Below are 15,373 nucleotides of genomic sequence, written 5' to 3'. Positions count from 1 at the left end.
GCCCAAAAGTCAACACATGCACACACGTATTAAACTTCTTTCTAAAAGAAAGTAGCGGGAAAAGTCTTCTGAACGTAAAAAGACAAAGAGGTGGGCCAAGTCAAAGTTTGAATTGGGCACAAACGTATAGAAAGAGAAATAATTGTTGCACGTCTTTCACCCGCCCGAAAGAAGCGCACGGCTGTAACCCTACGAAGCAGCGGAAGCCCGACGTAGAAGAAGCCGCAAGGAGCCGCACGTCAAGTTGAAGAGAGAGTTACGCGTATTATACTTACTTTGAGCTTGTGCGCACAGTAATTTTGTGCCGTGAGTTTATACCTAAGTGAATTGTTTATTTATAAACATTTTGGGTTTTGAATTAAATTTAAATGTGAAAAACACTTGAGCGTTTTAGCGATTATAAACTCAGATATTCCGATTATAGTGGATTATTTGCTACTGGTTCTCTCCATGGACGTAGGTACCAATTCTCAAACCGAATTACATAAATTTCTAATGTCCTTATTTTTCTCATTTATTTCTCTAGTAATTTTGCATTGACGTAAATTGCAAGATCATGTCGTTTCCACATATTATATCATAACACACAAAGTGCTCAAGTATAGCAAAACTAAACACCTTGTTATTAAAATGACATGGTCAATGGTGATCATTATCGACATCCAAAACAAGATCAACACCCCAACCATTGGCTCGAAAGCATATTAGTTGTGGGATTCATGTTTCTAGCGTAGACTGTGGACAAAAAACAAAATGAAATCTCAATCCATGGAGAAAGTTTTAGGTGCTCTCGAAGCATGACATTTTGGTCCACCTAAATCAATTGCCCATGGAAAAGCACTATCATTTACTGCGAATAAAGAAAGTAAAAAATGTTCATAACATTTGTCACCCTACGATTGATTTGGACATATAAGTACATCATGTCTCAATAGTAACCATGAGATTTTCCAAACTAGTTATCTGCATTACATGAGGCATAAAATTGTCTTGTGATGTTGAATTCAATCTTTGATGTAGTTTTGAGCATAAGGATTATTTGTCAACAGATATTTCAACATGATTCTATCGATCGAATAGACTGAATCATTCCGCATAAGAAAATTTATCAAAACCAAGCAGGGGAAAAAGAAAGCCCATGGACTCCATTTTTGGATTTAGAAAACTGAACTTACTCTCCGCAGAAATACTTTCCTTTGAATAAACGAATACGCTATCTGATATTCCCTTGAGGTCCTCATCTAGATGATAGAGAACACATCCAATCAATTTGAACAGAGAATTCAACCCAGATGGCACGATACAACTCTACATGACATACTTCACTCTCAATCTGCAAAGTTCGATCGACGAAACCGATGTCTTATTTATTAAAGTCACAACAGAACATTATAGATGACAATCCAAAACAGATGACTAGTCCTGAAATTCCTCACTATATTCTGCATCAATGCCTTACTTTTCACTTGACATGCTTCAAGAACCAATTCAACATGTCCTCTTGGGCCTCTTTGGCACTCTTGACGGCAGACTCGTCATCGTCATTATACCTCACACTCCATCCATGTCTAACACCAGGGAATATTTTGACATAACTCTCGAACTGCAAAACCGGGATCTTTGAATTGGTGATGCATAGAAATAACCAGAGAGAAGAAGTGCTTTGAGCTCACTGACGGGAATGTGATAAAACAGTAGGATTTTCCAATATTTTTTCTTGCAACAAATGCACAAAATATCCTAAGTCGCTTACTTCAGTTTTAGCCGACATGATCTCCCCTAACTTTTTCAGTTCGTCTGCAGGGAAAATGTGGTCATTCTCGGCTCCCAATATAGCAGTTGGAATCTTGACGGCTGAACAAAGAATAGACAAAAATAAGATTTTTGCGGCTTCCAGTTTAAGGAACTCTTCTCAAACAGACAAATGTTATGGCAGGTTTCTTCATCACTCTTGGCTGCATTTGCAGACTCTTTTCATAATTCATAAACTTATACATAAGCGCATCATATTAGTCCACAAAGCCTCCAATGCCAAGTACCCAGCCTAATACCCTCATGAAGAAATTATGTTGCTATGGTTGAAATGAAAATAAGAAGAAATTCCATGTTCACTGGCATAGCTTTACCTCTGATTTCATCTTCGGTGATACGACCAGGGTGTAGAATAACTGCTGCTTGAATGTCTTCGGTGCCTGCTAATTTCACTAGCACCATTCCTGAAAAGGATAGGCAAGCTCTTTTTAACAAACTTTGAAAGAACTTTTCCGTAAGTGACCAGAACTAATTTTTCTATGATGTTTTGGAGAACAAATTTTCCCTATTTAACCCAATAACCTCCTCAGAACTGTGAAAGTGAATTCAGAAAATTTTACCTCCCCAACAAAATCCTGCAACCCCAATGGCAGACACACCTTTACTTTTAAGAGCGGCAATCACTGGCTTGGCATCTTCATACCCTTTATCCTAAAGAAGTAAATGAGGTGAAAGTTTACAAAAAGACAACTAAAAAACTGGTGACATGAAAATTCATGGTGCTCTCATTCTACTGAGACCGCATCATGTTTCACGTCTGGAATTTGGTAAAATACAGACCTAGATGGGTGTCGAAAATCTTTGAAATGACCAGCACTCTCCAACCAGATCTAGCTATTAATGCAACTTACTACATGTGATATGAGTGTAGAAGTCAAGTTTGCTATTTGGAGATCCCTTGTTTCCTCTAAACTTCTAAATGTGCTATAATACTTTCACGACCTGAAGGAGTGGAAAACTCACCGGGCTATGATTTTTTAGCCAAGCTTCTCCATTAAAATTAGGATCATTGACATCAATAACGGGATCTCCGTAATAGAAATCAGGTACTATCACGAAGAATCCCGCTGATGCAACCTTATCTGCAAGTTTCCTTTACAACAAAAGCGGTCCACAAATAAGTATGACAATTTGAAAAGGTAACTCAATCATTTTCAATCTTGTGAACGCATAGAATGCCATGACCCTTAACAGGGCGATACCAGCTTATGCGATGTCGGAGTTGAAACTAAGGCTATATTTTTCTCAAGATGAAACCGCATAACATGAACAGCTGAGCCATATAAGTAGCAGAATTTATTAGAACAAACAAAACTGTCATTTATGTTGAGTTACGCAATGTGCATCAAATGTCAGTTGAATTATGCCGCAAAATCAAACGTATATGCATTTCAACAGATGATGTGTAAACTCAGAAAAGAAAAACACCAAACACCCTCATCTAAAATGAATTGGCCTCACCCTCATGTGCTATCTAATGCTCTTCAGCATCAGAGGGGAAAGGTGATCGGAAAGGCAGAGCTTTCAGATACAGGGAGAATACAGAGTCATTCACTAGCAAACTTTAAAAAATGGCACTTTAAGAAAGGTTCTATGCAAGTAATCACGCCATACCTCAGCTTAGGAGCCTCATACCCTGCACAAACAGATGAGCAAAGGATCCATCAAGCGGCAATTTCATGGATCGATCGAAAAAGCACAAGAACGACCAAGAACCAAGAAGAAGTAACACAATCAACCAAAAAAGAAAGACCCATCAAAGAAACAACACAGAAAATCAGAATCAAAGAAATAGGCCATTACCAAAAGCATCAGGGATGAAAAGAAGAGCACGCTTGGAATCAGAAGGGCCGGTGACATAAGTCTTGAGGCCTGCGAGCTCTTCAACACGCCCTGCTCCACAAGTCGAGCTCAGGTTCGGTGGGTTCTCAAAGCACTGAGAGCTCAACATTTTCCTGTTCTTTCACAGAAAAATCTGCCGAACGCTGGACGCACCAAGAGCGAGGAATGAGTGAAAGAATGAGACGATTTATGAAGGGAACGTTGGAAAAAGATCGAAGTTCTGCAGGAAAAGATGGGACGTTGGCGGCCTCATCGCATGCGTCACTAACTCGGACACTGAATTCTAAAGAAAGTGGCGGCTTTGACTAAAGGTTTTGGTGGTATTCTCAAACCACTCCGACCTCAACATTGCCCTGTTCTTTCACCAAAAAATCTGGTGAATGCTGGACGCGCCAAGAGCGAGGAATGAGTTAAAGAATGAGACAATTTACGAACGGAACATTGGAAAAAGATCGAAGTTCTGCAGGAAAAGATGGAAGTTGGCGGCCTCATGGCATGCGTCACTCCCTCGGACACTGAATTCTAAGGAAAGCGGGGGCTTTGACTACAGGTTTTGACGGGTATTCTCCAAAGATATTTTCTCCCGTGAAGAGTGAAGACCGCCTTATCTCAATCCACCAATCTATTTGTCGAGAGTGTCCATTTGATAGAGCCCATCAAGTCATCTGCAAAAGTCCAGAGACCGTTTCCCAAGATCGAAACTTGCAATAAGCAAGACGCGAAAACAAGACAGACCATTTCCAAAAGATCAGATTTTGCAGTGCTCGAGCTTGTCACGTGAAACTTTTTTGATATGAACAGGGACGGCATTTCCATTTACGACGGATTGAGGTGAACCGATGCGCACTTAGCTAGTCCAGGTCGATAGTTAGGACAAACTTGGAGTATAAAGATGGCTTGGGGATGAGACCAGTAGGTCCACAAAATTAATGCATTAAGATTACAAATATACAAAACTCGAGATCACGTCGGTGGTCTCTTCACATTACAGGCTCGTGTCGAAGGTCTTTATGTGATTTGGAGCTCGTTTTGGGCACCTCACAAAGAGCTTAAGTATAGCAAACTTAGACTAATCTTCATTATGACCTAGTTGATATTGATGATTATATGGCATTTACAACAAGATCAACACTAAGCATATTGGGTAGCGGCATTCGTACGGGAGAAGAAATGAAATACCGATCTATTAAGAAATTTTCATGTGCTCTCAAAGCATAACATTTCAATCCATCCAAGTGAATTATCAAGTAGAAATATACTATCATTGATCTTGAAAGAAGATAAGGAAGTTTGTAACACTTGCCATGCTATGACTGATTTAGATAAATGAGAACCTCATGTCTCGAAAGTAATTATATAAGTCTCAGACCTCGTTATTTGCATCGTGCCGGACAGAAAATTGTCTTGTGACAGAATTTTATCATTGATCGTTGATGTAGCTTAGGAGAGCAACTGAATAGTGTTTGACAAGGCCCATCAGCCACCACATGGGCCTGTCCAGGCTGGACCCATCGCAATCTGGGCTGCTGGACATGGGCCGGGTCTCGGACAAAGTATGTTCATAAAATTTGGTAATGTCTCTTCTTGTCGTTAAGACAAATGGTGCTCTGTTTTTCGAAAGAAAAAAAAATCGTTAAATTTGCAATATTCCAACTCTTTTGAAATTGACTAGACGGAACAATTTAGCTTGTGTTTTGTAAAATCTCGAACTTAGCATGGAGATCCTTCAGGCGACGAACTCGTCAGACAATCGCCTTTTGTACATGTTACATTGATTTAATAGGACAAAAATCACAAAATGAATGTACTTTACATATATACATATATGTATGGAATGATTTGAGTCATAGTGGTTCGGTTTATATATGATGATTTTCACCAAAGTTGATGCTTAAACACGTTAATATGGTGACAAAGCAAATAAATTCTTGTAGGTGTTTCATGACTCAGGGCATGAGAGGCCCTGCCTTTGGAGCACGTGAATGGTTGATGTGTGTAGTACGAAAATCCGTCAAATCAAGGAACCAACTTTGTTTATGGCGATGTGACCAAATTTTCGGGTGCATGGGTTTGACTAATGGATTGTTAAGCCTAGACTTAACTCGAGTTCTCCCAAACCCATATCAATTCGCGACTTTCGGTTCAAGTTCTTAACATGCAAATTTTTAATTATGAGTCGCCACTAATCTATTTTTGGTGAGTCGATTGAACCAGAGATTATGAGTTCAGGGACTTGGTTACGCTAGATTTCTCTAACGCCCTTTCGGTACCTTCTTTTTTTTTTTATTTTGAAAAAAATAATATTTGGCAGGTAGTTTGAATTGATTTTAAATTATCTCCCTAACATGTGAGGTGTGTGCAAATCACCAATTTAATATCCAAGAAAAGCAATGAATAAAATTGCAAGATCGCATCGTAATGTTATATCAAAATTCATATCAACAACTCTAGATATGATTTCTAATTAACACGCAAATTCTTTTTGTTTTCACTTAATTAATGAGAATCGTGCTTTAAGCAATGCAATTAACTAAATGACCTAATTCTAATGACATGCAATTTAATTGAATAAACCTAGCAACAACTACTAAATGGCATGCATTTCATGAATCTAATCCTAATGATGTGCACATGACATTTTTCTTTTTCTTAATAAGTATGCAATCTACCATAATATGCAATGACATGCAAAGAACCCTAATTCTAATTTTTTCTTTTTCTTTTATGAAATTCGAAATTAAAAATTGCCAAATAATTAAACATGCAATTCAAATTTAAAATTAACATCCTAAATGCATGCATTTTTTATTTTTTATTTTTTAACAAATTCGAAATAGAATCCCTATTCTAAATATGCAAGATAACAAGAGATATTCTAAAATCAACCCAATCCCAATTCAAATATTTTTTGGATTTTTCCTTTTATAAAAACAAAATTGATTCAACCAACATGACGGCAAATCGATAAGATATGATTGATATCCACAAATTGGCGAACTGTATATCGCGCGCGCATGAGATCGGGTTGGCCAATTTCTAAATAAATCGCGAATCAAATTTCGAGCGTGAGATCGGATTGGTGATTTTCCGTGCGATTGCGAGTCGGATTTCGGGCGCGAAAATCGGACTGTCAATGCTTCTCAAATTTTGAATATCGGTCGGGGATTTCATACGAGATAGTGATCTCATAAATTAGGTAATAAAAATATATTAAAATCAATTTAATGAAAATTATTACCTAAATTGCAATATCACTCGGATACCGTTTCCAAACTACGGACAAATCATGCGAATTGCGGTGGTGATGACTCTGAGCTCGGTGGAGGACTCACTGGAGCATCGAGGGTCGTCAATATCACTGGACCGATCTGGTGGTGCCAAGCAATGATGATGGGTCGAGAAATTTTTGATGGGTGCCTGAAGTTCTCGGAGATGGGCCTGGCTCACGAAGGTTCTCTTGGACTTCAAACTGACATGACATGGTGCTTTTGACCGGGTTCACGTGTCCCTCTGACCCAAATAACCTGCACACAAACAATTCCACACCGCAAGCAAGCAATGGAAAACAAATCTTCAAATTTAAAGCCAAGCCTTTGTCGAGAATTCTTCGGCTTGTTGCCGTAATTATGTGAATTTTGAGGCTCGGATGGCGGTGATGGACAGCGATGTTGATGACGATAGTGCGAGCGGCGGTTTATGGACTAGATCGCCAACGATGATGGACCGAAAGTTGATTGTCCAGGCTTGACCTTGACTCAACGATGCTGGGCTGATGTTGAATAACCGCTCGGGATTGCTGGAGTTCAGTTAAAAGGCCTTCTATCTTGCCTCTAAGTTGTCGACAGCAACGACTCGAATAGAAGAAAGTCGATGTCCCTGGTACGTTGCTGAGGCGGTGAGAAACGTTGGAGCAACTCACGTCGGGGCTTTGTGGCTCAGCACGGAGTCACGAACGGAACGACGAGGCACTCGAGAGTGGCGTAAGAGATCGTCTGGATCTGCTGGATCATCTCTGGAAGCTCGATTACGTCAATTGATCAAGATTTGACTTGGCAAATCCTAGCTCGGAAAAGTTATCTCCAAGAATGGGACCGGCAAGGAATGATGTAAGGATGAAGACGAGGACGAGTTCACAGATCCATGGTCAACTCGACACAACTCAGCAATAGCAGCAGGCAATAAACAGCAGCGATCGTTGCGGGAACTCGGCAATTCCAATTCGATCCTACAAGGCCAGAAATTCCATGCACGCATGCAAGGATAAAGAGGAATTGTCGGTGCTTGCTGAGCAGTGTCACCGGGTCAGTAGAGCATTGGGCGTACTCCTCAAAATAAATTGCTAAGATCGCTTGTAAGGTGTCCGAGGATGATGACGAGATGCTCTGATGATGTGATGAAGTGATCTGCGCATTCTTGATGGCGTGGCCGCATGTGGGACTCCTTTTTTTGTGATGACTCCTTGAAAACGTGGACGAGGACTAGATGTAATGGATTATGCTCTCTCCTTGAACGAAAGGTCGCCAGCGCTTCGCCGCCTTCTCCCTTTTGTTATGCGAACAGGATTCTCTCTCTGCGATCTGGCCTTTTGACAAAACCGTCGAGCTTTTCTCCGATCTCTCCCGGTATATCTCTCTTTCTCCAAAACCCTTTTGTTGTGCTGCCATATATTCAATGTGTGGCCTCTTCGAAACCCTACGCGAAAAATCTTTTATAAGCTGAAGATCATGGTTTTAATTTCATTTTCAAATCAACATCGGCGAAGATTTTTTTTTTCGCACGTAATATCACTTTTTTTATTTTCCACATCTTCTAATTTTATCGCCTAAAAATAAGATTGCAATCTAATTTTCTTAAATTTCAAAAATCCACCGTAATATCATTTCAAATTTCTATTTAGGTAATTTTTGTTATTAAAAGAAAACAAGCTCGGGCCAATTTACTTACTTCGTGGGCTTAGTCTGACCTGCCAAATTAAAGTTTAGAACCACTAAATTAAACCCATTTGTCACTGACCCAATGTAAATGCAAATTAAAAAATAAATGCATCTAAAACTATATGCTATGCAATTGACTATTTTTTCAAGGATAAAATTAACCCCTAATTTTTTAATGCAATAAATGACTAAACGGGTCGCCAAAATTTAGATGTCAACACGATGTCTCCTCATTCTCTGTGTTTGGCCTGGCCCCCTAGGCATCAAATAATGATGGGAAAATTACCAAAAAAGTCCTAAACCTATTGTAATTGTGCCAATTTAGTCATAAACTTATTTTTTTGACCAATCGAGTCCTAAACCTTTTACTATTATTCCCGATCAGTCCATCCGGCCAAAAATGGCCGGTCGGCGCCGACGTGGCAGCTGGTCGGCGCCGACAATATTTTTTAATAATATTTTTTTTTTGAAATATTTTATTAATTATTTTTATCTTTTTTCCTTTTTTTTTTTTCTCCCTCCTTCCTCCTCCTCTCCTCCTTCTTCCCTAAGCTCCGCGACCGGCCGCAGGGGAGGGCTGGCCGGGATTGAGGAGGCCGGCGGGCGAGCCCGCCGTCGCCGGGTTTGGCGAGGCGAGCCCCGCGTGATCCGGCGAGGGCTCGCCTCGCCGCCGCGCGGGCCAGGGGCCAAGGCGGGGCGAGCCCCGTTGGAATCCGGCGAGGGCTCGCGGCGAGGCGAGCCCTCGCCAGATCCGGTGAGGGGGGCTCGCCAAGGGTCCAGGAACTGATCTAGAGGAAGAAGACCTTGGAGTCGCCGACGGAGGCGGCGGGGATGAGGCGGGAGTCGAGGAGGCCGAGGATGCCGTCGCAAATCTTGGAGAGCTCGGCCTCGATCTTGGCGTGGTAGTCGCGGATCGCGTCTAGCAAGGCCCTCCTTGCCGGATCTGGCGAGGGCTCGCCTCTCGGTCGCCGGGCGAGGCGAGCCCTCGCCGATCCGGCGAGGAGGGCCTTGCCGACGCGACGGCGAGCCCCTCGCCGAACGAGGCGAGCCCTCGCCGAGATCGGGCGGGGCTCGCCTCGCCGACCCGGCGATGGCGAGGGCTCGCCCGCCGGCCGCCTCGCCCGGCGACCGGCCAGCCCTCCCCCTCGGCCGGTCGCGAGCCAAGGGAAGAAGGGGAGAGGAAGAGGAAGGAGGGAGAGGGGAAAAAATAGGAAAAAAAGATTAAAAAAATTAATAAAATATTATTAAAAAAATGTCGCCGGTGCCGGCCGGCTGCCACATCAGCGCCGGCCGGCCATTTTTGGCCGGATGGACTGATCATGAATAATTATAAAAGGTTTAGGACTCAATTGGTCAAAAAAATAAGTTTAGGACTAAATTGGCACAATTGTAATAGGTTTATGACTTTTTTAGTAATTCTCCCATGATTAATCCTTTGCCTTTTTATAAAAAACTTATTTGACTCTTTATAGAAATATGTTAAACTAAAATCGCCAAGGGGTATCTATATTTCATCTTTCCATTTTGCACTCTGGTGTCATCCTTTCCTTGTTTGTATCAGTCAAGGTTCCAATTAATTTTTTTTTTTTTTTTATGAAATTGCTTGTAAATGCCAATAGAAATCAATCTCCTATTGAGATTTTATTTTATTTTCAATAAATTGGAGCATTTAAAGAAGCAAATTAGTATGATTACAAAACTAAAAAACCAATTGATCCAAATTGAATTAGTATATGCTAGCTATGGAGCAAAGAGAATTAAACAGACACTTCAAGACCCAATGAAGATGTCGCATCATTAATCAGGATTAGAATTTGGAACAAAGACCTAACCTTTTCATAGAGACTTCTTTTGATGTGCCAGTTTTTATTGGTGACTATTATTTTCAACACCTCTCAATTAGAAAGAACTTTATACTTCAATGACCATTATTTATCAATTTCATAAGAGATCGAAACTTCGTGTGCATAAAGAAGTGTAAGCTCTTAAGTTTAGTTCAGGATCAACAATCAATGCACCTATTGAGGGAGAAATTTAACTATGATCTAGCTAGCCAATCTAGTCATCGTCTACGTAGTTTTTTTTTATCATTTTAAAATAAAAGAAGGCAATTTACAATAATCAACATGTGGTGATTGATTTGGATGAATAGGAATGTCATATTCATGAGGCATAGAAGAATCTCTCTTTGAGCTAGACAAAGGAAAAGTCACTTGTTTCAAATTCCTCGAATTCTTTTGTTGTAGCAATGGATTTCTAGGACTTTTTGCATGCCCAACCTAATCCCATCCCTATCAGATGTGTCGGTTCCCCCATCCCTTGTGCACTAGATAATTGCTGGACACGTAGAAATATGTGCTTCCACAAGTAAGTCCAAAAGAAAGCGAAGGTGCGGCGATTAAGCATGATTGGATTCTGCCTAATTCGACTAATCAAGTCGAATAACGCTTGCTACAACAACAGCCAAAAGAGATTTGAGTAATTGATAGAAACACCCTATGCCAACTTCAAGATGATTGATACAGAAAAATTCCCCTTTTCAATGGTCAAAACTCTAAAGATCATTGACGCTCACTTTCCCAATACGCTTGATCGATTGATCTTTGTAAAAAGTCTGGAACGAATCGGCTTTGAGAACGGACCATAAAAAATCAAGTGATCCCTTTGTCTCGGGGAGCTTCTGCACAATGAATTACGTTTGACCCGTTTGTCTTGCTGGAAATTAGCTGGTAAAATACCTGCTTCATCTTTTGTCTTTTGACGCCGGTTAGAAACATGAGTTAATATAGAACCTTTTTTTGATCCATTAGAAATCTTCATTTCGATTTTGGAAATAAATTTCTGCCGCTTAAAAGGACTCAACATTTTCTAGAATCTGATTTGACTTCCACCACCACCAAGACCATTCCCATATTCAGGACTCAAGATATCAAGGAAATAACTCAGATAACCTACTCTTCAAACCCGATACCCAAAGGGTCGGGTTTCACATCTTAAGGTTGAATTTGAGACATCGGTGCTCAAAGGCCGGACCTATTTAGGATGCGTTTGGTAACGATTCTGTTCCCGGAGTAGATTTTGATCAGAAATTATTCTTTTTTATTTTGTTCCTAGGATCAGATTCTAAGCATTTTAAGTTATTTAATAACTGTCCAAAATTTCTGATTCTGGAATAGAATTGCATTTGGTACCATACTCATTGATTCTGTTCCAAATCAATTTCTTTTAATTTTTAAATAATTTTTTTTTTTTTTTTTTTTTTTTTTTTTTTTTTTTTTTTTTTTTTTTCATTTTCTCATATTCTTCTTCTTCTTCTTCTTCTTCTTCTTCTTCTTCTTCTTCTTCTTGTGGCCGGTCGCCAGATCAGCAACCAGCCAGATGAGGGCCAGCAACCTCACCGAAGCATCGCTAGCCCTTGCCAAGGCCGGCCCTCGTCGGCCAAGCCTCGCCGACAGCTGGGCGAGCCTCGCCCAGCCTCGCCGGTGGCCAAGTTTGCCTCCGGCAAGCTCATCGGACCGGCGGACGGCGACCAGTGGCGGCGGGCTGCGGCAAGCAACGACGGACGGTGGCGGACAGCGGCGGGTGGTGGTGGACAGCGGTCACGAGGTGGCAGAAGGGAAGAAGAAAAAGAAGAGTTGATTTCGATTATCAAATTTGTTCCCGAAATAAAAATCAACTTTTTTTTTTTATTCTTAATTCCATTCTAAATCTGTTCACGGGAACAAAAATTTTACCAAACGCGATTATGTTCCCAAACTGATCCCGAAAACAAAAAATCAAAATCTGGCACTGTTTGGCATGTTGTCAAATAGCCCATTAATGTAACATAAAAGAGTGATTGCACAAGTGGCAATTCGCCAACACAAGTAAACACTCACACTACACACGATGGCGCACGCACATGAATGCAGCAGAGGAGAACTCTCAATATTTTTATATAACAAGAAAACTTAACATATTTGAAGAACTAATGAAATTCTAATTAAATTACAAAAAAATTCTATCCTACCATATGTTAAATATAAAGGAAATTAGTAAAAAGTTATAATATATAAAATACACGCCCGTGTCATCAACCCTTGAACTTGGGACCTTGACCAGGGCTAAAACCAAGACCTTATCATCTAAATTCGAGAACCCGTTCACCTCATCTTCAGAGATGGGGGACTACAGCTGCCAAACATAGGACCTTGGGGTCGGACTGAGGAACCAAGTGCTCGGACCCCATACCTTGGGTTCTTGTGGGTCAAATTCGAGACCACGATGCTTAGTCTTGAGACTTCAGAGTTGGACTCGGAACGTCGTTGCCTTGAACCTGGGACCCCGCTCGCCACTAGGCAACAATGCAAGATGGGACGTTGGTCCTCTGCTCCCAATGCCTCGTACCGAGCCTCGGGAGTGCGTCGACCCCGAATCTTGGACCCGAGGAACCCAGTCCATGGTCTCGAGGAAGGGATCGTCTGATGTGCGCTAAACTCGAGTCTTTTTCTTTAGAAATTTGTTTTAGAAACTTTGAAGGCAAACATCTCAAAATGATATTTTTTTTAATCTCACAAAAAAATCTGAACTAGTAAAAGTTAAACAATTTTTGTGGTTATGGAGAACTTCGAAAACTCCAATAGAAAGATCTTTGAAAGCATTTTTCAGCAATGTCCAATTTCCAAGAGAGAAAGGCCCATCACCTGCTTTGCTTTTGTTTGAAGTTTGTTCAGCCATTACTAACCAGTTATCGTATACTATGCATGGATCTTTCTTACAAACCCAGATAATTGCCGGCTGTTGAATCCTGACAGGCTAATGCAATTGATAAGTGGACTAATCCAATTTCAGCCTGGATCAACCAATATAGTTTTAGGCCTGGGTTTGATAGACTTTAATTCAAAGGCCGGTTCCTAGATGACCCAAATCAACCAATTTCGACCGATCTAGGTTTTTTCATTGGGTTATTTCAACAATTGTGGTACAGATACTAAATTCATGTCCAGGTTCAGCAATATGGAAGTTGCCGGATTGGAGACAAAGCAGTTGTCTCTGTCCCGACGAGGCAAAAAAGCATCACCTAATTCACAGGAAAAGTGCCAAAAAAGTCATAAATCTTTTGGCTTTGTGCCGATTTAGTCCTAAACCTTTTTTTGGTGCCGATTTAGTCCTAAACCTTTTTACATTGTGCCGATTCAGTCCTTTCCGGCCAATTTTGGCCGGATTTTGCTGACTGGATGCCGGCCGGCTGACGTGGCTTGATCGGCGCTGATGTGTACAATTTTTAATAATATTTTAACATTTTTAAATATTTTTTATTTTATTTTTATTTTTATTTTTTTATTTTATTATTTTTCTTTTTTTCTTGTCATCTTCTTCCTCCCCCGGCCGCCGGAGCCGGGCGATCGGCCGAGGTGACGGCCGGAGGGCGACCTCGCCCTCGCGGCCACCTCGCGCGGCCACCGGCCCGTGAGGATCGAGCCTCGCCCATGGCCGGCGAGGCTCGACCTCGCCAAATCCGGCTCGCCACCCAGCCGCGAGGGCCTCGCGCCGGGTGGGCGAGGCTCGGCCTCGCCGGATCCGGCGAGGGTCGAGCCTCGCCCATGGCCGGCGAGGGCGAGCCCCGCCAGCTCGGCGCGAGGCCGCTTGCCTCGGAGAACCCAGAATCACAAAACCCCACCCCCGACGAATCGCCGCCGCGGGAGAAACAGGCGAAAATCCGGGGCCGGAGCCGCGCGACCGAAGAGACCTTGAGCTCCCGTAAACCCTAGAGACGACGACGACGATGAGCGGAGTAGGGAGGAAATTTCTAGGGTGAGATTGGGATCGGAGAACGGAGCCGGGAGGAGTCCACGGCCTCACGCCGAGCCGGCGGGCTCACCCTCGCCGGCCATGGGCGAGGCTCGACCCTCGCCGGATCCGGCGAGGGCGAGCCTCGCCACCCAGCCACGAGGGCGGCCTCGCGCGGGCGGGCGAGCGAGGCTCGACCTCGCCGGCTCGGCGAGGGCGAGCCTCGCCCGCCCGGCGCGAGGCCGCCCTCGCGGCCACGCGGTGAGGTGGCCGGCGAGGTCGACCTCGCCGGCCGCGCCTTTGGCCGGTCGCCAAGCTCCGGCGACCGGCTGAAGGAAGAAGATGAGAAGGAAAAAAAGAAAAAGAAAAGAAAATAAAAAGAAAATAAAAAGAAAAAGAAAATAAAAAAATAAAAAATATTTAAAAATATTTAAAAATATTTGAAAATATTAAAATATTATTAAAATTTGTACACGTCGGCGCCGATCAGCCATGTCAGGCCGGCCGGCATCCAGTCAGCAAAAATCCGGCCAAAATTGGCCGGAAATGACTGAATTGGCACAACATAAAAAGGTTTAGGACTAAATCGGCACCAAAAAATGGTTTAGGACTAAATCGGCACAAAGCCAAAAGGTTTAGGACTTTTTTGGCACTTTTCCCCCTAATTCACCATAAGCCAAAAAATAAATACCTAAACCAGAAAACAATTACGTAACCTTCAAATGAAACTCAACCTTCATAATAAGAAAAGCCTAGAGCTTATGCGTCCTTGTATTAGAATTACGACTTACTTAAGATGGGAAAAACTACCCAAAAGCCGTGAACAAATTATACAAGTTCCAATTTCATAATAAACTGTCCAATTCAGCTAGTGTAGTCATGAACCTTTCAACAATTTGGAATATAGTCTATCCAATTAATTTATGTCAAGAAATTCTGATGTAGAGGTGCAAATCAATGCTTCTCATCTTACGTGGCAAGGGTTAGTGATATTGACATGTACAACTCCACTTGAA

At 42.0% G+C, this 15,373-nt stretch overlaps 1 protein-coding gene across 1 annotated transcript; it reads right to left on the bottom strand.

Annotated features, from left to right (window-relative positions):
• Positions 1-1,246: 1,246 nt before the first annotated feature.
• On the bottom strand, positions 1,247-3,912 carry LOC104414909 (endo-1,3;1,4-beta-D-glucanase). The gene is made up of 7 exons (XM_039299198.1): positions 3,616-3,912; positions 3,427-3,448; positions 2,776-2,905; positions 2,373-2,463; positions 2,127-2,216; positions 1,754-1,854; positions 1,247-1,603 (listed from the first exon to the last, which is right to left on the bottom strand). The coding sequence occupies exons 1-7, from the start codon at positions 3,761-3,763 to the stop codon at positions 1,463-1,465; spliced, it is 723 nt and encodes a 240-aa protein (XP_039155132.1). The 5' UTR covers positions 3,764-3,912; the 3' UTR covers positions 1,247-1,462.
• Between the last annotated feature and the right edge of the window lie 11,461 nt (positions 3,913-15,373).

This window comes from Eucalyptus grandis, chromosome 8, assembly GCF_016545825.1.
Source record: "Eucalyptus grandis isolate ANBG69807.140 chromosome 8, ASM1654582v1, whole genome shotgun sequence".
NCBI classification, from domain to species: domain Eukaryota; kingdom Viridiplantae; phylum Streptophyta; class Magnoliopsida; order Myrtales; family Myrtaceae; genus Eucalyptus; species Eucalyptus grandis.
This window is presented reverse-complemented; position numbering and strand designations above follow the sequence as displayed.

Excerpts from the sequence above, each read along its gene's own strand:
- LOC104414909 (XM_039299198.1), bottom strand. The coding sequence starts at position 3,763 with ATGTTGAGCTCTCAGTGCTTTGAGAACCCACCGAACCTGAGCTCGACT. Across the intron at positions 3,449-3,615 it reads TTTCATCCCTGATGCTTTTG|GGTATGAGGCTCCTAAGCTG; the intron begins GTAATGGCCTAT and ends CTGTTTGTGCAG. Across the intron at positions 1,604-1,753 it reads TCATGTCGGCTAAAACTGAA|TTCGAGAGTTATGTCAAAAT; the intron begins GTAAGCGACTTA and ends CCGGTTTTGCAG.